This window comes from Danio aesculapii, chromosome 25 (genome assembly GCF_903798145.1).
Source record: "Danio aesculapii chromosome 25, fDanAes4.1, whole genome shotgun sequence".
In the NCBI taxonomy this organism is placed as follows: Eukaryota; Metazoa; Chordata; class Actinopteri; order Cypriniformes; family Danionidae; genus Danio; species Danio aesculapii.
In genome coordinates this window covers 17,510,647-17,536,561 of record NC_079459.1, presented here as the reverse complement: position 1 = coordinate 17,536,561, position 25,915 = coordinate 17,510,647, and the positions used below count along the sequence as shown (strand labels likewise).

Here is a 25,915-nt window from a genome sequence, read left to right as displayed (position 1 = left end):
CAACATTTGTAAATTAATTATTATTATTACTCATAGTAGACCTATGTGTTAAAAATGTAAGTAAACTTAAGAACTGTATTCAGTTTATTTAGGCTACTTTCATATTCCGTAATTAATTGGTCATAGTTCCCACATTATTTTTCTTTAGTAATAATCAAATACCTAATAGGGAACTACCATTGGCCTAAATTAGCTATTACTTATTTAGTTAGTTTTGCTTTTCTATTAGTTAATGCAATACTATCTATTACGTTCTGCATAGTTACTTGTTAACAACAGACAATTATTCTAAAGTGTTACCATCCACTTTTAATAGGTGTCATAACAATGAAATTGAAAATGTAAAAAGTGAACACGTGTCAGAGGAAGGTCAGTCACGTACTGGAATTTATAGATTCATTTAGTTCAGACAACTTATACAACCATTTTTTTAGCATTACAACATTGTTTTATGTCATTTTAATAGCAAAATTCAACTGCACCTCTGTATGTGGACATGGGAAGCTTGTCAATTTGGGTGGGAAATCTTTAAGTGAGGTAAAAGAAGTTATTATGTTACTTAATCATGAAAATGCAGACCTTCTTCATTTAATTTTACAGCTGGCATCTCTTTTACTTTTGCATTTATTAGTTTTCATGTGATTTTATACCTGTTTCTAAAGAAAAGTAAATAATTTCACACTGACAATGACAAAAAAAAACCCTCAACCTCTGACACTTGTAAAATCAAATTTATTTTAAAGTGTGTATGAGTTCATTTTGTTAATGTCCATTTCAGATAAAAATACTGATACAAGCTGACATTGTTTTACTTTCATTTAAAGACATTTATCAGAGGATAACACCCTTTATTACTACAGACTGTCTAAACTCCTAGAATATTATCATGGTGAGGGTCTATTAGTTCAAATAATACAAATGATTGAACTAAAAAATGTTGCATTCATTACTACCTAAGCCTCAGTATGTACCCTATAAGTGTTTTTTCAAGATTGTGATTTGAAACACTTCTTCCTTTGCTGACCAACAAACAGCCATAGTAGTTTCACTTTCAGTTCTTGAGCAGTTACAGTAGTGGGTAAGCAAGTAAGCAATATTTATTTCTATGGCACTTTTCAGTCATAGAAATAAAGGTCACTAATAGTCAGTAATTGCTTTACTAGAACATTGCTAGATAAAAATCATAAAACCATACAAATACATACATACAGCAGAAATTAAACAAAAGCACGTGTAAATAGGTGAGTTTTCAGTTAAAATTGTCAGCAGAGTCCACAGATCTCAATTTCAGTGGGAGAGCATTGCACAACTTACTTTTACATTTGCCACTACTGCAAATGCACAATCTCCCTTAGTCTGGTATGTGGACCAATTAACAACATCTGATTTGAAGCTTGTCTCAGTGTTCTATTAGAGTTATGATTGCAACATCTCAATAAATCTTCTGCGGCTTGACCATGCAGCAATCTAAACACCATGACAAGAATTTTTTAATTCATTCAAAATTTACAGCGAGCCAATGTAAAGACTTTAAACTTGGAGTTACATGAGTAATGTGACTGGGTTAAAAGCAAAGCAGCAGCATTTTGAACTACTTACAATCGTTTTTTGAATTGCTAAGATCGGTAAAAAGAGAGTTGCAATAATCAAGGCAAGTGGAAATTAATGCGTGTATTATCATTTCCATCTCTTAGACACAATTTTGCAATATTTTCTAGCTGATAAAAACTAATTTGAATCTGGTAATTCACATCAAGGTTGAGTGCTTGTCCAATATGAACACCTATGTTGTGAAGACAAGATTTAAGAAAACAGAGAAACATTGCTGGTTCCTGTTTCAGAGGTATATACTGATGCGTTCTTGTGCTAAACGCAGTCGCTCCATGCGCTGATGCAGTTCTGATCGTTTCTGTCCAGCCTCAGAATCTTCCATTAGCAGCTTCACAACGTCAGCTCCTTCCCGCAGATCCATAGCATGAGCCCGCAGCATCACGGCAGCTTCCTTCAGGATGAACAACAGGATCACCATGGGAATGTAGTCGGCCAGACGCTGATACACAATCTGATTAACCGAGAGGACATGAGATTTTCAGTGCAATTAAAATTAAAGGGCACCTATTGGGCAAAATCCACTTTTAATAGATGTTTGGACAACAATGTGTGATGGAATTGTGTGTACAGAGCCATCTTAGAATGATAAAAATCCACCCAGGTACATTTTTTTAATCTTCATAAAATCAATCCAGGCTCAAAAAACAAGTACTTTGGAACCTGTCCGCAATATGATGTAATATTTCAGTTGCTCCACCCTCCGATATTGACAGATGTGTTTTAGCCAACATAGGCTCATTCTGAAGACACAGCCCTATATACATTTCTGGAGACTGCGAATTATGTAGCCAGAGGAACGTATTGCATTTCATCTTTAGAATGAACACTACAGGGCAGTGTGACAACGTTCTTTTTTGTGCTTACCAGCTGGCCGCTTACCTCCGTATGGGCGGCTTTTCTGCTGTTATCAGTCTGTCCAATAGTTTGCCATGTAAATCAGCAGACTTGAAACACAGAGAGGAGTTGACTACGACAATGAGGTTCGAGTCCAGTGAAAAACGGTTCCAGACAGTGGGTAAGACAAAAACAGAAGCCAAAAATAGAAGAGTAAATATGGTGAGAAAGAATTCAAAAACGTGGTCAAAATCAGGCAAGGGTTTCTTTTTTTCTGGATTGCTGTTTCCAACTGTGGGTTGGGTTTAGGGAAGTGCCTGGGTGGGTCAGTCTGTGCTTTTAAAAAACTATTGGTTGGGTTTAGGGAAGGAGGAGGGTGGGTAAGTTGATCAGTTATTCAGTCAGTCAACAGCTGCCTCTAGTGGATTTACACGAGAACAGCAGGCATAAAATGGCACAGTAATTTGAAATCTCAAAAAGTGTACACAGCGGCCTCTGGTGGATTCACGAAAACAAAAACTGCAAAAAAGTACTTCCTGGGATGGATTTGGCACTCTCCAGAAATGTATATGGGGTACGTTTTCAGAATGAACCTGGGTTGGTATTAGCATCTCCTGACATTTGAGCCGCTAAGGATAAGGCAGATTAATCAGATTAGCTTTTGAAGAAAATGCTTCCCTTACTCTACAGAAACCTGTACAACAACAGAGCAACATGTTAAATGTGTATATGTGTGTGGGGGTGTTTATTTATAGGGCACTTTCTAGCGAAGTTTGAGTGTGGTTCAATCACCATTGTGACAAGGATGAACAAACACTACAAAATATAGTTTTTTATTTTATAAAGACTTCTCTGACATCACGGTTAAATGTCACTCATGTGAGCTTAAATACCCTTTTTTGTGACTTTTTTTATTGCCGTGCTGAAGATAGCAGCAGTTAGTTTACCATAAATCTTGAAAAGAAAGTAACTAGCAAACATATAGTTTAAAGGTGCTGTATATGTTAGTTTATAATATATGTTAGTACGCATACATATACCACATGTTTGCAGATATTTAAGAAACATGCTAAGTGAGCATTCTTGTTTCTCTTTGGTCTCTTTTACCCACCCAATGCCAGTTTAGTCAATTATATTTCAGCACCCCAGGTTGTCTTGGTGAAAAAAAACAGCGTATTTCATTCATTTAGTCAGAAAGGCTCTCAAAGTATGTGTCTGCTACCGAAATGCGACCTCCGGTGGACAGTAGCAGACTCCAAAATGAGACGCAGATTCAGAGTACCACATGATGTGTTCATTAATTAGCAAATAATGTAAATATTACAAACAAAAACAGTAGGTGACGTGACAAAATTTGCATTGATAAGCAATTTGGCTCTTTGCACCAGACAAAACTCAACAGAAATTTAAATACAACCATACAGAAGCACAAAATAGTGCACTCACTGCACTCCAACAAAATGGGAAGGTTTATAATTTAATTAATACATATTAAACCTCTTTAACGTTATTAAATGTACAAGCTGAATCACTTGTATGTGTTGGCTTGGACTGAGTCACTGCTGCTGCTTTCAGTAGTATGGCAATAAATGTCACGTGAACTGGTATTCAAACTCACATTGTTAGCATTTAACACTGAATAAAGCACATGAGGTGTACCTGAGGGGATCATTGTCAGTTTATCCTGTTGTTAACCTGTGAGAAATAGAAGCCATTTCTAAAATATAAACTTCAATGTGCTAATTAGGACAACAACTCCATTTAATATGGAAAAATACTCCTATCGGGTGCCGTTGCTTTTATTTAGAACACAACTTAAATCAACCCTTAATCAGCCTTTAGGCTCAATAGTCAGGCACACTCCTGTTGATGTTTTCAATCTGGCAACCTGTGCTTGTGTGTGTTTTGAACCAGGAGTGCAATACCTAGTTCAACCACTGGGTGTAAAACTTTCTGATGGACCTTTAAACATGAACATTAGAGCTGTGACTCAGTGTAAACCAATGACATCAGTCATTCAGCTTGTGAGTTTAATAATGTTAATGAGGTGGTTCTGAATGATTCTGCTATTTAAACATTTCTGTCATTTAAACGTTGTTGTGTCACATTTGGTGCAAACGACCAAAATGCTTGTTTGCTGGAATTTTTTGTTGTTAGGACAAGGTGTTAGGTATCGGAATTGGACATGTCTAAAGTTTGTTCTTGAACATGAGACACCAGCTTATTTGCTTTTAAAGGTTCATACACAGACTTATATCTTAAATCTTGCATAAAGGAGCACAACACCGTGGAAAGATACGGTAAAATACCCTGTAAAGAACCCAAGACGCTGACATTGAAATAGGTTTTTACCTCATAATAGATGATCAGTTTATCAGGTGTCAGATTCCTGGTGTCAAAAACAGCACAGTTGTGGGGTGAGGTTGCGTCTTCTCCTGTATCCAAAGTAACAGACTCATACTCCTGTCTTTTTTCCACAAATTTGAAGTCTACAATTTTCTGGGTAAAAATGGGATCCTGTGTGTACACAAGTTTCTCCATGTTAATGTACTCATGGATCCTCTTTTCCACCTTGCTCTCTTGCTTTGAGTGAATCTCATCAATGTGGTTCTAAGGGACACCAAAATATTAGAGAATGTTACGTTTCAGCACTATTATTGTCTATTAAAATGATACAAAATGATAAACAAGAGTCAACCTGTATTATGTGTCTCAGATGCGGGTAGTTTGGGAAACAAAGTTCGCACATGACCCTAAATTCTTTCTGCACAATACCTATGATTATATCCAACATTTTAATAAAAGATTTCAAATGTAATCTACATTTATTGTAAAAACTGGCAGTAAAAATTCAGGCTGCTACCTCTGATGAGCTTCAGTGTTTCCATGGCTGGTTGTTTAAGGTCTCCAACATGTCTCTTCACCATTGATTCATACACACAGTAGTCACTGAAGGTCACCAGCTCTCGCCCACGATGGCCTTCATCATAGTTTTCTGTCATCTCTTTTACGGATTCTCTGACTAAAGTAAAATAAATTTACAATAGTGATTTCAAACACAAAATACAAGTTACGAGTTGCACGGTTACTCCAGGGGATAAGAAACAACAAGAACCAACTCAACTGATTTGTTCAAAAAGACACTGCTAGTCTTTTTTGATAGAAGATGCAGCAGTTATTCAGTTCTGATGTAATATGGAATTTTGCATTGTATAGCAGAAGATCAGATGGTAACTGGCAAAATAGGCTTTCTCTCGCCAAAGGGTATCCTACATACTTCTAAATACTGATCTTCAAGTTCATAATTCATGCTGTAACAGTGCATTGACTTTTGGTTAGGAGTCAAGTGTCAAGTGTGTAAACAAGAGAAGCAAAAAATACGCAAAATAAGCAGAGTGAGGGGTCGTGAGGACCAGGATGGAGAACCGCAGATTTAGGATGCCAGTTATTCATTCATTCATTCATTCATTTTCCTTTGGCTTAGTCTCTTATTTATCAGGGGTTGCCGCAGCGGAATGAACCAGCAACTATCCCGCCATATGTTTTACGCAGTGGATGCCCTTCCATCCACAACCTATTACTAGGAAACACCCCTACACACATTCCCTGTTTTGATCGTTGCCTGCCTGATTATTCCCTTCAATAAACTGCATGTGAATCCTCACCTCTCAGACCCTTACGTACAAATGCCTTCTGGCCCAGCCAGCAAGACCTTCTTGACTACTGTCAAGAAGACTACTGAGCTACTGTGCCACCCAATGCCAATTATATAAATATATATATCATATGAGTAGATGATGTTAGGATAAACTTTCCTGTCATGGTGTAAAGGGAATTGAGTGTATTCATTCATTCATTCATTTTCTTTGAGCTTAGTCCCTTTATTAATCAGGGGTCACCACAGAGGAACAAACCGCCAACTTATCCAGCATATGTTTTACGCAGCGGATGCTCTTCCAGCCGCAACCCAGCACTGGGAAACACCCATACACTCTTGCATTCACACCCACACATACACTATGGCCAATTTAGCGTATTCAATTCAACTACAGCACATATTTGGACTGTGCGGGGAACTGGAGCACCCAGAGGAAATCCATGTGAACACAGAGACAGCATGCAAAACTTCACACAGAAATGGCAACTGACTCAGCTGGCCTCGAACCAGCAACCTTCTTGCTGTGAGGCGACAGTGCTACCCACTGTGCCACCATGTTGCCTGTGTGTAATCATATTCAGTGTAAAAATTGATTAATGTTATTTCACTTAGTCATATATCAAACAACATACACAATGCTTTAGAGTTACTCAGATGACATTCCCATTGCTTGAACACTGGACGAAGGAGTGAGTACAGGTTTCCAGTTTCTGATTCTCCAGTTCTACACAATTCACTGATCTGGTCACTGAACTCCAATATTTTCTGCACATAAAGATAAACAGAATCTAAAATTGTTAAATTTAAATCAGGCTTCTTTTGATTTTGGAAAATATAAGTAATGACACTTGCTCTATCTGTACCTTGCTGAGATATGGCCCCATGCGCTCAGTCTCTAAAGGAGGACCATCAGCATAACTCCTGAGCTCAACCCTCACTGCAGACAAGTTGATGTGAATTTGATCTCTCAGAGATGGAAGGGAAGCCTGTAAAAGAAGGAATAACCCTGTAGGTTTAGTGTTTGGAGTATGTTTCAGAATATTTTGACCTGTTTAGACTTGCCTTGATATGTTCAACCAGTTCTTTAGTAAGTCTAGTGGACAGGCAGGAGGTTGTGGCCCTCTGCTCTTCAAGAAGATAACTGATGGCAACAGAAACACTTTTAAATGGATTTTAAATGGATGTTGTATAAAACAACAGTTAACTGAACATCATCAAGGTTAAAGGGTTAATTCACACCAAAATAAAAATTCTGCCATTTTTTACTCCCCCAAAGGACTTTTGCTATTCTGTTTATCATATAAAGGTACTACAGGCTTATTCAAAATATGTGCTTTAGCCTACATTTTTGTAAAATTTTAAATATGTAGCTCTGGGTATGTTTTTTTTGGTTGCACATTTCAGATGACAAATCTATTAGAGGGCGCTCTACATTTTTGCAAATCTGAAATACATTACTTAGGGTATGTTTTGTTGTATGTTTCAGATGCATGTTTTTCCTGTACACTTCAACAAGAAGGCAGGGTTTGTCTTATACATTGCAAAACGAACCAGATTTAAAGCCAAACGCATTGCATCACAAGTACAACAATGTACAAAGTCAGCCACAGAGCAAATGGACCACGCCAGAAGAGTTGTTCATATGGAAATAGACAGGTGAGGAAAATATATTCTATTACAAATCATAGACACAGTTAAATTCATTATCCCTGTACCTATCATTAGTGTAAAAAGGAACAAAATCTGTTGGTGTCATACTGCAGTCAAACATGTTTAAGTACAATTCACAAAAATGCAGACTGAGGCACATATTTAAAGTCTTCATTTACGTTTCTGTTAATAAACTAAATTTGTGATGGTTTTAGGATGATATGATGGTAAGTGATGTCATATTTTTTTATTTTGAGTGCATGTGGATAATACCTAAAGTGTGGGTGGTTGCTGAAGAACTCTTTTTCCTGTCTTGTGGCTTCAGAAAGAGAAACGTTTTCATTGATGTCACTCTGGCCTCTGCATCGGACAATGGTGTAGCCCTTCTTGAGAGGAACCACTTTGCCTTGTAGAACTTGTAAGATGTCAGCTTCTGCTCCTTTATCCACCAGGTCTGGCTTTGTTAATATCGCTGAAGCAGTAAAAAATATTTTGAATCGACATTTTTAAAAAAAGCCCTGCTGTGATATTTTGTGTGAGATAATCAATAAATCTAATAACTTTTCATATTCTTGATCTCACAAGAAAATGTAAGTATTTTTTGTTTTGTCAGTTTTTTAATGGCTAATTCATACGAGTTCAGTCATTGAGTAATCATTGAGTAAAGAGCAAATCATACTAAATTGTACGAATTAGATTGCACAAATTCATACAAATTAGCCACTAATTCAAAAAGTTAGAAGTCAGAATAATTAGCCCCACTGAATTATTAGCCCCTGAATATATTTCCCCCAATTTCTTTTAAACAGAAAGAAGATGTTTTTTTCAACACATTTGTAAACATAATAGTTTTAATAACTTCTAATAACTGATCTTCTATCTTTGCTATGTTGACAGTAAATAATATTTGACTAGATATTTTTCAAGATACTAGTATTCGACTTAAAGTGCAATTTAAACACTTAACTAGGTTAATAAGGTTAACTAAGCAGGTTAGGGTAATTAGGCAAGTTATTGTATAATGATGGTTTGTTCTGTAGACTATCAAAAAAAACTATATATTGCTTAAGGGTGCTAATAATATCGACCATATAAGGTTTTTTTTAATTAAAAACTTAATTAAAATTATTGGATTATTCCAGCCAAAATAAAACAAAAAGGAGTTTCTTTTTTATAGGATAAAAATTAGAAAATTATTAGAATAAATATTATATACTTCAACAGCAAAATGTCTTGCTCTGTTAAACATAATTCCTGAAATATTTGAATAAGAAATAAGAAAAAAATCATAGGAGGGCTAAACATTTGTAATTAAAGGTCATACCTAAAGTCCTTGCGCCATCAGGATCAACACCTTGAGCCATTCTAAGTGCTTCAGTGGTTGCAATGTCAACATTGCAGGGAACAACAACCAAATTAATGGTTTCTTTTTTTGCAATGAATTTCAAAATTAGCCGCCGAATCTGCAATCAATTAACAGTTAATAAAGAAAACAAAGAAGACTGCAGATATTTCAAACTGTAGTATACTAGATAGTCATGTATGCTCTCATCAAGTTACAGGGTTAAGGAGTGGACACAGTACAATATTTGATTAATTCATAAATACTTTCCATTTTTCAATTTGCATTTGGCTGTATTCCAAAGTTTAAGATTGGTCAATTTTAACCTGCAAAGTGAATCTTGGTAACCATTGAATACAATTTTTACCATTTTTGAATTCATTGAATCACCACAGTTTCAGCTAAAAGATCTTATACAAAAATGCTGGATTTACAACAAACACACAGCACAATGTTATGTTTACTCGTGGGATGTTTTTCACCTCAAGCAAATTTTCAGCTGGAGTTGAATTACTGGAACTTTCGTAGAAGATGTGATTGAAGTAAAGATGTTGTCTATATTTGCTTGTAGTGTTGGGCAAGCTATACTTAAAAAATGTAGCGAGCTAAGCTATTAGCTACACTACTTAAAATGTAGCTTAACTACACAAAAAGCTACACCCTGGGAAATGTAGCAAGCTAAGCTAAAAGCTACTTTGCAAAAGTAGCTTAGCTACATTTAAGCTATTTTTGCAATTTTCGAAGCAACTTCAATCGCAATCGAAGCAACTTAAATTATCATTCGTATAGTGATCACTAAAACTGTCAATGAATCATATGAGGCAGAATTGTTCAGTTCAGTTACTTTCTGTAAATAATAAATTTACCAAACAGAAACATATTATGGTACATAACAGCAAAAACAAAAAATACAATAAAACCAGGTGTTACGCATTTAAAATACTATAGTAATGTATAGTAAAGGGAAATATTTATGAATAAGCATTAAATTACACTAACTTACATATTGTAGTATCATTAATAACTATCATGAAATAAGAGTAATTACCGTAGTATACTTTAGCCTTTACTACAGTAAACTATATATATATATATATATATATATGCAATGACATTGTGTGTAATCCACTCGTGCAAATACTTGATATGGCTTTTGGTGTGAGTCAAGCATAATGAAAACAAAGATCACCTATGTACTTTCTAAAATTAACAGCAAATTAAAAATTTTTGGACAACTACGACTTTAATTATACAAATATGATCTGGTTTGCTAATTGGAAATAAAAAATCTATCATATAAAATTGCATAAAATAATGATTTTATATCTTTTATCTATTTTCAAATTGAATTAAGTTCAGTTTTATCATTTTGATCAAATTTTTGTGTTAAATTTGACATGTTTCCTTCTCACTGAAAAGATCAGTCAGGTCAATTATAATTACACAAAAATGTGTATGTTTCATATGTTTCAAAAGAGTGATGTTTCATTCGTCACATGAAATGTCAAGTTGGTCACATTGCATTGCTTTATTTTCACCACACATTTTGTTAATAGCATAGAGTGCAACTTACTATTTCTGTTTTTGAACTAAACATAGGCCTTTGCTTTTTGATAAAGTCATTTTTCTTATTTTTCACCTGGTCTCCGATGTCCTCTGGTTGACCTTTCACAGGTACTCTGGTTATACCAGGCAGATCGATCAGCGTGAGGTCACAGACATCAGGTGATGTAATCTCCAAACTGATGAGATCATCACAGATTCCTACTCCATCTCCAGCGAGCATATTCTGTGCTGTAAACGATAACAACCTACTAATCCTCCAATCTTTATAAAGATTATAACTGATGAAGCTATTTTATGTCCTGCTATATTATAATGATTACTAAACATGTTCGCTTTAAAAGTAGCCATACCTTTTCTGACGAAACTTTCAACTTGTGCGGGTTCATGAAACGTCTCTCGCACATCATTGTAGGAGATTACAGCAGTCCATCCGCTCCCACTATTCATTTTTCTCAGTTTAAGCTCCAGTGGACAGCGAGTAACAATTCCTGTTAAGCAAAAGAATGTAAAAAATATATATAATACTGTACACTATGGTAAGTTGATTTAATATTTAACAGTTAATATTGTGTAGTGCTTATTTTAGCTTCTAAAAGCAGTAACATACATTCTAGTTCAAATTTATTATATACAAGTATTCTAGATAAAAATATTAGTACTTTTTTCTTTAGATGACAGCATTTATTACAAAAAATTTGACTTATTGAATACTAATCCCTTTTGATTAAATATCAGATACTAGTATTTATTAAATCAAATTACTTTTTTCAAAAGTGACTATAGTTCTGTTTTGAGTAAAATTAGTAAATAAATCTATAGAAATCTGACATCTGACTCACAAATTGTGACTTGACAAAATTTATATTGTAGTAATTATCCATTCGTTGCTAGTATAAATATTTTATACACTACTATAGTACATATTCCAATTATTACTAGTAACTCTTTTTTTATTGTACCTAAAATTACATTACTAATACATCTTCATTAGATGTTCTTGTTTTTTTGTTAATTGCTAAAATAAAAACCTAATTCAAATGTTTCTAATGACAAAAGACAAGTTACTTTTCACTAATCCATTATTAAAATCCAAAGTTGTGCTTGTTAAGAGTAGTTACTGCACTATGAGTTAACAAGAACTAACAATGAACTTTAAATATCATCAACTAATGTCAACAAAGATGAATAAATCTTTAATTAAGATTTTTTCATGTTAGTAAAATAACTAACAGACCTTTTTATATGTACCATATACTAAATATGTTGCTAAGGAATATAGAAACACTAGTATCTGTAACACTTTATTTTAAGGTGTCCTTGTTACACAAGTAGTAATTACAATTAATTATGCAAAATGACATGTGACTAACCCTAAACCTAACCTATATTCTAACCCTAACCATGTTATTATTATTATTATTATTATTATTATTATTATTATTATTATTATTATTACCTTTATTTTACCAGGAAAGATACATTGAGATTAAAAATCTCTTTTACAAGAGCGTCCTGGCTAAGATTAAGCATTATACATGTCACATGGGTCTAACAGACAACATAGTACATGTTCATCTAACATATTTAGTAATATTTATTACACATACTTACTATAGAGCTATTTAACATTAATGTTAAATGAATAGTTTTACTGTAACAAAGACAATTTAATACAGAGTGTAACCCCAAAATATAACGAATAAGTACTATTATTTTAATTTACAGTAGTACCAGTAAATAAAGTAATAGATGCTATAAGCTGAAAAAGAAAATAATATGAACTAATAGACAATAGATACCATTTAAAAACCAGTAGCCTACTAATAGCATAAAAATAAAGACTACTGTAAATGAATTAATTTCATACTGGACCACAGAACCAGTCAGTGGTCAAAATACATTGTATGGGTCAAAATCATTAATATATTAAATAAAAAATCATGTTTCATGAAGATATTCTGTAAATTTCCAATCATAAATATCTCAAAACATTTTTTTTTGATTAGTAATATTTGTAATCTGCATTGCTTAGCACTTCATTTAGACAGATTTAAAGGTGATTTTCCTCAATATTTAGATTTTTTTTTAACCCTCAGATATATAAATAGTTTTGTCTCAAATAGCCAAATCTTAACAAATACATCAATGCAACTTTTACAAAATCAGCTTTCAGATGATGTTTAAAATCTCAAAATCTTACAAACATTAGAACTGGTCCAGGGTAACAAATGTTAAAATGGCTTTATAGGAGTACAACGCACCGCTTCCACGAGGCAGAGCGACTCCAGATAGCGCCTCTAGAACAGAGCTTTTCCCTGAGCTTTGGTCACCAACAACTGCGATAGCCGGCAGTGCGAGCTCCCTCTCGATGCCAATCCGCCTCATGAAGTCAATCATCTCGATGTAGGGCCGAACCTGTGCATCCCACTGCTGCAGAAATATCCCACTGTTCTCAGGACTCAACACACAAACATTTAAAGGGTTAGTTTACTTAAAAAATGAAGATTCTGTCATTTATTACTCATCCTCCCCATTCCAATCCCATGAGACCTTAATTCAAAACACAAATTAAGAGCTCTCTTATCCTCCATATAAACAGCAACAGTGCAGAGATGTCCAGAAAAGGAACCAAAATCTTTGTCAAAACATTCCAGGTGTCTTCAGGGGTTCAATTGTAATCATATTAAGCTCCAAGAACAGTTTTGTACACCAAAAGAGCTCTAAAAATGATTTTGTTCACCTATGTCTTCCTCGTCGGATTTGATTTTGCGTTTACGGCCAATACATCACTTATTATGTACACTGTAATGGCAGTACATTCTATAGCCTGTAGTAAACGCACGTCCTGACCGATACAAGCAAACATTCATATTTACAATTTGTTTTGCTGCATATGTTTATATAATTACAGTCAAACCACCGAAGTCACATGGAATGTTTTGACAATGTTTTTTATTTATTTATTTTTTTTTGGACTTTCAGCATCTTAGATCTGTTTCTGTCTATGGAGGATGAGGGAGCTCTCCGGTTTTATCTAAAATATCTTTATCTGTGTTCTGAAGATGAACGAGGAACAATGAGCATCACTGACTTAAAAACCTGGATGTCAGATTATTTTCAGAAAAAAAAAAATCAAGATCTTCCTTACCCATTTTCATCTGAAGAATCAAAGTCCAATATTTCTGGTGAGCTGTCCATGACTGAAATGAAATCTCACCGACTCAGCCAAAGCGTGATATTATATTAGAAAGTACTTTTTTTAGCCACAAATGTGATGTCTTTATTTGATATATAAATCAAGTAAAGGTCAGAAATTAATCCTGACAAATCACAGTCAAATGCACTCTATGAACCTTTTATAGGTATTATTTGCATGTGGTTTAAAGGATGTTCCACACACAACAGTCAAATATAAGCAGAAATTATTTTTAACCCTTTCGGACCCTGCATGCATTTCAGTTGACATCACGTCAGGTCATGTTTTTTTATTTCCTGGGCCATTTTACCAAATTTAAAGCCAGTTGTTTATGATATTGGACTTTTGTCATTCGATCAAACAGCAGTAAAGCTCTGTTTGTTGTAATAAGGGTGAAAAGAGGCAGCTCTTTGTTCCAAAAACCAAAGGAACATTTTAAAAGATTTTATTGACGTATTAATATGTTTGCCAATATTTCATAGATTGTATAGAAAGAAGAAAGATAGCATTTCATAATATAAGTTAAAAATCAATTGTATGGCAGGCTTTAAATCAGATTGTCCTATGGACAGTGGGTTTAGAGGTAAACCTGATAGTACATCCAAAAATCACTATTTACTCACCCTCAAGTAATTCCAAATGTCTTATGAGTTTCTATTTTTTCTGTTTAACACAAAAGAAGAGCTGAAAACCTGTAATAAATAACTTCTAAAATAAAAAACAGGAGGATGTGCAAGAATACTGTGCAAGTCAATGGATACCGGTTACCAGCTTTCTTCAAAATATCCAAATATATTTCTTCAAAAAGTGTTCAACAGAAAAAAGTGAAACTCATAAATGTTTGAAACAAGTGAAGGATAAGCAATCGATGACAGAATTTGTATTTTTGGGTGAACTATTTGAAGAGTTATTTGAAGTGATGTCTGTCATTCTCTTCTACAATGAGCATTTTTCTCAGCCTCTTATGTTTAGTTATTTCATGTTAAAAGTGATCAAAAATAACCTATTCTTTGCCATATAAGTGAAATACTCAATCAAGACAGGAGCCTGAGAAAAATGCTAATATCAGAAGAAAATTTCAGATCACTTAGAGGTTTTTGCATCTGAACTCATTTTTTAAATGGCTATACATTAGTGTGCAGTGGGTTTTAATAACGTGCAAAACCTGAAAGTTCAAATGTTATATTATTCAGGTTTGTAACCTTAAGAAACAACAATAAACAATTTCTATTATTTTATTTTTCATGTTGGGATCTTGCTTTTGAAGTGCAGCTGTTTTGACCTGATGTTCATTGAAATGGACAACCAAAAATCCATTAAAGGTTATTGAAATATAATTATTTTTTATTTGGTCTCTTTCATGGACGCCTTAAGAACAAGGAAAATGTACTTTTACATTTTTTCGGAAAGTTGGAACATAATTCAGGTCTGAAGGGTAAAAAAGAAAACAATCAGCACTTTGACTGAGCAGAGTTATTTCAAAGAAAGAGGAAGAACATGAGGCAAATACACTTGAACTTTTCCCCAGATGTTTTATGGGAAATACTGTAGTAGTTCCCATAATTTTGTCATTTGATGACCTCTTTATGAGTTTGCATTTCAAATTTGAGAATTGCTTTTTCAATAGTCTGGCTGGAAAAAATAGAGCATACACAAATTATTAAAAGACGTTCACTGAATTGTGTATGTTAGCTACAAGAATCTTTAAAAATACAAACGAGGAAGCAGATATTTGCATTGGTTGTTTAAAAACAACCCGGCATGCCATTTCAGCAAATGTTTTACATTAAAAAATTTACTTAATTTACACTATATTTCTGTTTTTTTAGGTCACACTTAACAATGAGGTTCCATTAACTAATGTATTTAATAAGAACGAATAATGATTGTATAGCATTTATTAATCATAGTTTGTTTATTAATGTGGGAGACACAGTGGCTCAGTGGTTAGTGGGAACTGAATAAACTAAATTGGCCGTAATGTATGTGTGTGAATGAGTGTGGATGTTTCCCAGTACTGGATTGCAGTTAGAAGGACATCCGCTGTGTAAACCATGCTGGATAAGTTGGCGATTCATTTTGCTGTGGCGACACCTGATAAATAAAGGGACTAAGCCTAAGGAAAATGAATGAATGTTTACGAATGCATTTTTAAAACCTCATGTTGTTCTAACATTAGTTTATGCAACTGTGAGGACTTCATTTTCATTAACAAAGATGAATATCATACTGTAGTAAATGGATTGTTCAATAATTGTAAAATAGTCTCTGTGCTTTTGATGTGACCAAATGTAATTATTTCTCAGGCCTTTGCCGAAATCATCCAAAATACAGAACCCTTTGTAATGTGTGTTTTTCTATTTATGTTGACAGTTACATTTTAAATTGAAATTTTTATCTTAAGATTTTAAGGAAGTGGAATAAATTTGCTTCAGTTTAAATGGCTTAAGTTTAAATATTTTCTCCCATTTGAGAATTTGAGTTGAATAATAGTCAAGTTAACTTGAGCAAACCTAACTTGACTTTTCTTAAAAATAATTAATAATAATAATAATTTAACTTAAATGGTATTTGTCAAATGGTATTTGATATTTGGTGAAAATGCAACACAATCAAAAAATAAATAAATTCAGGCAGCAGGGGTTAATAAAGTTAAGTAGCTGCGAATCTTTGTGGACAAAAGGTTTATTCAGCAGGAAAGTAAAGTTCACACAGAAGCCATAGTTAAAACAATCGGCTTTCTATTTGTTCATCTTGAAACTGATAACAAATCTGCATGGGTAAATCCTTCATGTGAAATCCCCATTCAAATCGATAAATGTAATCAGTAACTGTGCATGACTATAGTCCAAATTCAGTTCAATGACAAATGCCATGTACATAGAGAGCAGACACAAATAATTGACAAATATATGAACAAATATTAATGTCAAAATTATACAACATCCTTACCTGTACATATTAAACTATGCAAACTAATAAATAATGGTGCAACAATTTGCTATATACTCCAAATGTTCAAAAATAGTGGAAAAAAACATCACTGTAAAAACATGATATGATCAAAAAGTCTTGACAAGATGATTTTATTTGACTTTTTTAAACAAGTAAATCAGGTTTCAACTGTATTTTTAAGATATAATAATTTTTTTAATATTTCTTTTTTTATAATAAAAAAATATTTTTTATAATATTTTTTCTTCTGGAGAAAGTCTTATTTGTTTTATTTTGGCTAGAATAAAAGCAGTTTTTAATTTTTTTAAATCCATTTTAAGGTCAAAATTATTAGCCCCTTTAAACCTATATATTTTTGATAGTCTACAGAACAAACCATCGTTATAAAATAGCTTGCCTAATTACCCTAACCTGCCTAGTTAACCTAATTAACCTAGTTAAGCCTTTAAATGTCACTTTAAGCTGTATAGAAGTGTCTTGAAAAATATCTAGTCAAATATTATTTACTGTCATCATGGCAAAGATAAAATAAATCAGTTATTAGAAATGAGTTATTAAAACTATTATGTTTAGAAATGTGTTGAAAAAATCTTCTCTCCGTTAAACAGAGATTAGGGGGAAAATAAGGGGGGGGGGGGGGGGGGTGTTAAAATAAAAGGTGTCTTCAGTTTTGTATTTCCTGATTTCCAGAAAAAAATGCCAGAAACTGTTTTCTGTCTAAACCAAATGAAATTTATAGAAACATAAAGAAATGTGCAAATATACTTAAGGCAAAAAATATGCAAAATCTACATCAAATCTCTTCCTTAAATATCCTTAAAATTAACATAGGCACTAAATATTAACGTTTAGCATCGTCTTTCATGCTTAATTTGACCAAAAAAAGAAATAAATAAATTAAAATATGAAATAAATGTTAGAGAAAGCATTGAATCAAATTTCTCATACACACTAACATGATCAAACACTAATTATGTTTTAAAACAAACATATAATATATTCAAATATAAATAATCTGATTGTGTTTCTTGAAAATGATCACTTCAGTTCTTTTGCAACCTTATAAAGACAAGCGGAAAGTGATTTTTTGCTCTGCATTTGACCTGCTTACTAAAATTACTCTTAATGGGTCTTCCATAAACAAGAACAAAATGCCATAAAATACCAAATAAAATGTAAACGATTCAACACAAAGACAAAACTTTAATCTTGATGCATCCAAGAACCTTTGAGGATAAACTGAACATTATTTATTATCAATTATGCTTTGTAGTGAACTACAATGAACTCGCGAACTACATCAGTTAACGTGAGAATCCTCAAAATCGTTTTAAGTGGAAACTTACCCATGAAGTGCTTTCTCTTAAAGGGACAGTTCACCAAAAACATACAATTCTTTTTAACCTGTATTAATTTCTGCTAAGTTCTGCTTTACACAAATGAAAATATGTCAATAACCAAAAATATCTCTCCACCCATTTACAGCATCATTGGAAAAATAAATACTATGGGATTCTAAATGGGTGTTAAATGAAGATTGTTCATTTTTGAGTGAACCATCTGTTTAAGTGCTTTAATATTTTAAATACCTTCCAAATAATCAACACTGACCTCTTTCAGTGCGTCAGAATGATCTCAAAACCTCTCAATGAGTTTTTCAAACAAAAATATTAACCTTTTTCTGTCCTCGGCGTATGGCGAGTCTATTTCAGTGTGTCCTGTGCCCTTTGTCCTGAGAGCCATGGCGTTGACCGTCTCTCTGTCTCTTTCAAGAGCTGCCCTGTCCCGTTCAAGCCTCGCTCTGTCCTGTTCCAGAAACGCTCGTTCTCTGTCAACTGCTGCTCTGTCCTTTTCCAGCTGCGCTCTGTCTCTTTCCAGTGCCGTTTTCTCTCTTTCTGCGACAGATTTTTCGCGCTCCAGAAGCAGCCGTTCTCGATCCAGGTCCGCGTGCTCCTTTTCTAGAAACAGTCGCTCTCTTCTGAGTTTGGCTCTTTCCAAATGTAGCTCACCTTGAGTCTCTGATGGGCTTTTTTCTATTTGTTTCTCTTTCACACTTTCAACTGTGTCTGATGAGGGTCCTACATCCGCAACTGTCGTTTGAGTGTTGACTTCGATTACGGAGTGTGTTAGTAATTCGAGAATATCACTCCCCATTTCCACCTGATACATCTTCTTACTGGGCTGGGCTGCACAATCGGGTTCGTCAGCCAGGTTCGATAATAAAGTGGGTTTAGGAGGATCGATGTCTCCTGGGTCACCATCAACGGCCTTTTCCATGAGTCTGAACCATCGCCAGGATTCAGGTTTAACCGTTTCGACATCTTTTGCAAGAGCTTTTAGAACCTAGAACAAAAAATGACAAACAAAGACACGTCAGGACAATTGCATACACATATTCAGGGCAAGTGGTTAATAGTAGCAGCCTTGGTAAATATGTAAATATTTACCAAGTAAACATGGTAAAAAAATATCTGTATTCAATATATTCATATATATATATATATATATATATATATATATATATATATATATATATATATATATATATATATTATAGGTGGGCATAGATAATTTTTTTATCTAGATTAATCTCACTGTAATCTTGGAATTAATCTAGATTAAAATGGCTCATTTGAATTCTGCCGAAGGCATTCAGAATATATGTGCTACCCAAATAATAAGTATTTGAGAATGGGTTGCTCAAGCAAGGTGGCGCATTAGACCAGGGGCTCATCTCTGGTTTCCAAAATGCATCACAACCTGCTTGAGAAACTGTTCTACTATGATAATTGGTGATGAAAATAAATTAAATTCATTTACTTGTGTTTACTGTTTATTCAGTTAAACATGAATTTTGAACTGTAGGCCTACATAAGCTCCAAACAGCGATTTTTAATCACCTTAATCTGACTAAAGTCATAACTGAACTAAACAGAAATAGAATTAAGATGTGGAGTATGCATTTATTAGTGGCATTATTGAAGTAAACATCGCAAACTATTACCGTCATGTACGACTTTTCGCCATATTTTCCGACAAGATCCACACACGCGGCTGTCAGTAAAGGACTGCAAAATGTAGAAGTTTCTCTCACCAGTCCCAACTTCTTATTTGCATCCAATACCCCAGTTAGTCACAGGGGCATGAATGAAATGTTGATGAGCTAAAGTGAAACTGCCGAACTGCAGTTAAAGTCACCCAAAATTACAGGAAACTCTTACATGAAAGCTCTTCCCGTAAAAACCTTAATTATATTATTGTCTATTAAGGCAAATAACTAGATTACAGATGTCAATGTAAACGTAGTCAGTAGTGTCTTTAAAGTAAGTGAAAGATCTAGATTTTTTTTTTTGTCCTGTCTCTGTAATCTTGTTGTACTGTAGAAGCTCTGTCACGAAAACAAATTCCTCGTATGTGTGAACATACCTGGCAATAAAGCTCTTTCTGATTCTGATTCTGAGAAGGGCATCCTGCTGATTTGATTCCGAATGGCACTTTTTTGACAAACGGCTCACTGGTCAGGTATACATCCGCGCTAAAATATCAAGGTGAAAGTCATCATAGCTTGCGTAGAATAGACCCAGCTCCCAACCCAACTTTGAGAATAGATTAACGGTGATATAATTTTTATTTGCGTATATAATATATATAAGAGTCTCGCGTTAACGCAGCACCACGTTAATGTGATAACGACCCACCACTAATATATATGTATGCAGTTAAAGTCAGAATTATTATCTCCCCTGTATGTTATTGTAATATTTTACTAGATACTTTTTAAGATACTAGTATTCAGCTTAAAGTGCAATTTAAAGGCTTCACTAGGTTAATTAGACAAGTTAGGTTAATTAAGCAAATGAATGTATAACAATGGTTTGTTCTGTAGACTATCAAAAATATCTAGCCTAAAAGGGCTAAAAATTTTGACCTTGAATTGTTTTTTAAATAATTAAAAACTGTTTTTATTCTAGCTGAAATAAGACTATTTCATTTACAATTTCAAGACTAAAACATTTTGACTTTAACTGTGTATATATAGTAACTCAGTGAAGGTTGACAGCGCCTTCATTCATCTGTGTAGTTACGAGGACAGCATTATGTGCTTCACCTGGAAGCCCGATAGGGATTAATCGAGTAAACAAAATATTATAATCAAAACTTTCCATGGAGGTAGCTAACAGATGTTACTATGAGCTAGAGCTGCACAATATTGGAAAAAACTGACTGCAATGTTTTTCTGCGATATTGCGACATGAAAATAATTTTACAAGATGACTATTTGGAAACTTGCTCATTTTAAATTCATTGGAATCATTTGAAGTTGAGTGCATCTGCAAGAAATATATTCAAAAATGTGCAACAAAAAAAAAATAGGCACAGAAGAAAATAACTAAATTAAGATAACAATTAAATAAACAGTACTTTATGGTTTTTGGTTGGACTGGGTTTTGGTTGAACTGTATATAGAATATAGAAATCCAATAATCAAATGTAAAATAACACAGAATTGTATTTATTCTATAGTATTAAATAAACACAATTAATCTTTACTAAAGCTGCAAACCTTATTCAATTTTGTGCCCAAATTTTCTTGAAATCTTTCAGTCACAGGCCTTAAAAAACACATCCAAATCAAAGTCTTTCATATAATTAAATCAGAGTTAAACTTTGCAACGATTCCATAAATCACATGTTCTGAACAATGTTTTCTAGTTAATTCTAAATCTAATTTGACATTGTGGATCCTGGGATGTGACTATTGCAGATTTGCACATTGCGATATCGATGCTAATATGATATATATTGTGCAGCCCTACAATGAGCTATTAGCTATGTCCAAGCTATCTACATGCACACAAATTAACTCTCAAAGCCCTGTGACTGATTAAAAGTGGGAGACCATACTGTCATACCTGACAATAATTCGGTCAAATATTTTGCCGCCAAGAGCATTACTAGTTGTAACTTGTCTACATCTTGGCAAATGACAGTGAAATAATTAGCAGGATAATCAATGGCTTGCCTTTAAATGATTTTAAATAAATTATGAAAAATCCTTATGGGTAAAACCAAAAAACACAGCTCTGATTTGTGGAAAAAATGGCAATAACATATAGCAAAAACATCAGCACAATACCAATTTCCACCTTTAAGGCAATGATAAAGAAATTTCAGTCCACTGAAAGTGATCTGAATAAACCTGGAGGAAAATGTGCTTTAATTTTGTCCTGCACACGTCTATGAAGATCATTTTAAAATTAAAGGAAATATTGTAGGTTAATTGGTTCTTGAGGTAGAGAAAGTCTCCAAAACTAGACCGAGATAATCAACATCATCACAGATCACCACTAGTCTAATCCAAAAACAAACTCAGAAGTCTTTTTTAACTAAAATACAATAAAAAAAAATGTAATAAAATCACAAGCCGCCTTTGGTCATATTTACTGTGTCAATATTTGTGGAGGCCACTATATTTAATATGAGAGAAGTGCAACTTTCTGAACTGCTCATTTTTAAATGCAAATATTTTTACCTTGTATTTGCATTTTAGATTCTCCCACTTTCGTTTTGCTCTTTGAGAAGTAATATTTCCATCCAGGTTTAGGATTGACTCTTGTATGAACATCCTGCAAGCAGAAAACACAGGTTAAGCTTTAAATGTGTTTCTAACAATGATTAGGAAAAAAAAATTAAATAGTATTTTCATATAAGTGTGCACCTAATAGAAAAAACACTATTTCGGTTTACTTTAATGTTACTTGTTACATTTTTCACATTTTGTTATCATATTTTCTTTTTAATACAACATTTATAACAATACTGACAAACAGGGCTGCACAATATATTGTTTCAGCATCGATATCGCAATGTGTGCATCTGCAATAGTCACACTGCAGGATGTGCAATGTTGAGTTGGGTTTAATAGTTTTTTTAAAGTGTTTTTAAGGGCTGTGACTGTATAAACATTTCAAGAGCTTAAAGCATTCAGGCACAAGAAATGGTACCATTTGTATCTTTAATAAAGATATGTTTTATTTTACTATTTATACAATGAAAACTATACGTTGTTTTAACTTAGAATTTTTTCCATATTCTGTACCTGATTACTGTTTGACAAAACCACAAAGCAACAATACTTTTAATTTTGTTTATTATTTTTATGCATGATTCAGTCCCCTATTGCAATCAAACTGAATGAATGAATACTTTCCAAATAGAGTTCTTGAAAGCATCTGATGAATGTGTATTCATATTGCGTAAAAACGAAATATTGCAATGTCAGATTTTTCCAATATCGTGCAGCCCTAATACCGATGTAACATTTCAAAATAAAAACACTGATATATATATATATAAATCATGATGATATTATTCTCTTCATATCTACTTCAGAAGTGTATTTAACGTGAAAACTGCTCAAATAAATGTTGTTAATTGCGAAAGCTCTCTTTAGTTTTACATTTTAAGATGATTTATAATTTACCTTTATATTGTTATTTTATTTGACATCTAATTTTATCAACACTTATTGTAATACCAACATTCTATGTTATCTAAAAAAAATAATAAAATCATGTTAAATATTTCTAAAATGTTTCTGCTTGCTAATCCTCAATTGGATTTCTAAAGGCAAACATTTTTTAAAGCAACATTGTCTGTAAATATGCTTTGGAATATTATTTATTTTATGTTTACTCTATACTTTAAATTGTTTTCATTTTAATGCTAGAATTACTATAGTACACTAGCTGACAAAAGCCTATCCAAGTTTTAGGAACAACAAATAGTAACTGGACTTCTAGTTGATCATTTGGTATCAGAAGTGGCTTATATGAAAGGCAAAGGCCTCTAGATCAGTGTTTACCAACCCTGTTCCTGGAGGCACACCAACAGTACATATTTTGTATGTCTCCCTTATCTGACCCATTCGTGTCAGGTTTTGGGGTCTTTTCTATTGTTCTGCTGAGTTGATTCAGGTGTGTTTGATTAGGGAGAGGTTGAAAATGTGTACTGTTGGTGTGCCTTCAGGAACAGGGTTGGGAAACACTGCTCTAGATTACGCTTATTTTACCAAAATAAAATATGATCATGCCTTGATTTTTAGTTATTTAATTAAGACAGTAAGACTTAGCTTAGACAAAAGGCATGTCACATAACAAAAATAATGTACAGTATAGAATATAAAGTCATGGTGCAGTGGAAAAAGTATTAATATTGTGTATGACTCCCATGAGCTCGGAGGACTGCATCCACATATCTCTGTAATGACTCAAATAACTTCTTAATAAAGTCATCTTGAATAACAAAGAAAGCGTTCTTGCAGGACTCCCTTCATCAAGATTCTTTGCATTCATCTTTAATGCCTCCTCCTTCATCTTACTTAATCTCAATAATGTTCATTTCTGGTGACTGGGCTGGCCAATCCTGGGAGTCAAGTTATTACTTGTTGCTCTTACAACTGAGATAGACAACTAGACCTTTGTCAGGTAGTGTATCCGCCTCATTAGTATCTGAAGTATCTGTATTTATGTAAGGATAACAGGCTCACCATGGTATCAAAAGTTTGAAACCTCCTGGATTTACACATACTCTTCTTAATTACAAAACTATTATATTATAACTATATTTAATAATTATAATAACTATATTATTATGCATTATAATAAACGACGCTATAAATAACATACAATGCAAATACTTTATGATTCAGAATGAATACATACTCCCAGCCATTTCTGCATGTGTTTCTCCAGCCTGAGAATAAATAGCTGTGGGCCATTCGCCACCTGATCAGTGTCTCTGTGTCCTTGTGAGACCCTGAAACAAACAGTACAGTACAAATTACTCTATTTTTACTGTAACATGATGTTATATAAACATACGCAGTCAAAACAAACTAAACAATCACAACTGTCAGTCACGAACAAATCCTTACGTCAGCTAAAGCATATGCAGATATTGAGTGGGTGAAGCGAGTTTTATATCACGCTTGAATTATGAATTGAGTTATAATGGAGAGTTGGAGAAATGTGCGAAAGTTTGTCATGGATGCAAACAGACACAGTGCAGGTTTACACAGCGACACTCACACTGTTGAGACGGTTGAGCCATTTCTTAAAGACACACACAAAGAGTGAGAGGTGGCCAAACTCCTCTTATGACAGATACTGTAATGCCATATTATTGTTTTCTTTCACTTCTTCAACAAGGGTCTGTGTCACGGACACACTTCTTCACAGCTTCTCCCGTTTCTAATGGACGGACGAATTGTGTCAGGTTATTGCCCTCTAGCGGTCAGGAGAACAAATGGCTATATTATATTATATTATATTATATTATATTATATTATATTATATTATATTATATTATATTATATTATATTATATTATATTATATTATATTATATTATATTATATTATATTATATTATATTATATTATATTATATTATATTATATTATATTGGGGTTTTGTAATATAAAAGGCATGTTTTCAGTATAAAGAGATCTTTTTGCTAAATATTTATTTTACTGAGGAAAAAAAATATAAAAATTATTTGGAAATTAATTAATTTTGGTTATTTTTTCCCCCTTACTCACTTTAATACTGTATTCATTTACATGTTTTAATCACATCATTATTTACTATTTGACTGCTATTATAACCCTTTAAGGTGCACTCCTTAAAAATGTTTTGGCCCATGCTTGCATTGAATAATATACTGACACAACTCTGATAAATAGTAATAAGCAATTAAAATAATAATGATAGCCTGCGGATAAATGGTTGACCAGGTGGTTACGATGTTTGTTAAAGGATTAATCATGTTTTTGTATTATTTTATAACTGCCCAAATGGACAAAATATAGTAATTTGTAGTAAATAGTATTTTTGAAACCTGAATTAATTTGTCGTGGTAATGCCATTGTTGCTGAAATGGTAACATAAAAACTATTAAAGAGTAAACAAATTACTCAATACTATAGATTTCTGCAATTTTTGGGCAATTTTAGGGTATATGCGCCATTGCACCACAGGTTACCGTAGTAAAAACTACAGTATTATCAGTTCACAGTAGTTAATACTGCAATATTCTGTAGCATT

General features: G+C 33.4%; 2 protein-coding genes across 2 annotated transcripts; both read right to left on the bottom strand.

Moving 5' to 3' along the window:
* Window positions 1-1,452: 1,452 nt before the first annotated feature.
* Window positions 1,453-16,344, bottom strand: mxh (myxovirus (influenza virus) resistance H; the record flags this gene model as incomplete). The annotated part of the gene is made up of 13 exons (XM_056451293.1): window positions 1,453-2,062; window positions 4,798-5,055; window positions 5,144-5,220; window positions 5,309-5,467; window positions 6,736-6,868; window positions 6,967-7,089; window positions 7,166-7,244; window positions 8,027-8,225; window positions 9,078-9,216; window positions 10,735-10,889; window positions 11,012-11,149; window positions 12,923-13,109; window positions 16,315-16,344. Coding segments are annotated over 13 exons (1,902 nt in total), but the record flags the coding sequence as incomplete, so codon positions are not given.
* A 1,108-nt stretch (window positions 16,345-17,452) lies between these two features.
* Window positions 17,453-25,046, bottom strand: zgc:113426 (uncharacterized protein LOC562128 homolog). The gene is made up of 4 exons (XM_056451893.1): window positions 24,903-25,046; window positions 24,537-24,630; window positions 22,346-22,439; window positions 17,453-19,155 (listed from the first exon to the last, which is right to left on the bottom strand). Exons 1-4 carry the CDS (start codon window positions 24,922-24,924, stop codon window positions 18,448-18,450), a joined length of 918 nt encoding a protein of 305 aa, XP_056307868.1. The 5' UTR covers window positions 24,925-25,046; the 3' UTR covers window positions 17,453-18,447.
* Between the last annotated feature and the right edge of the window lie 869 nt (window positions 25,047-25,915).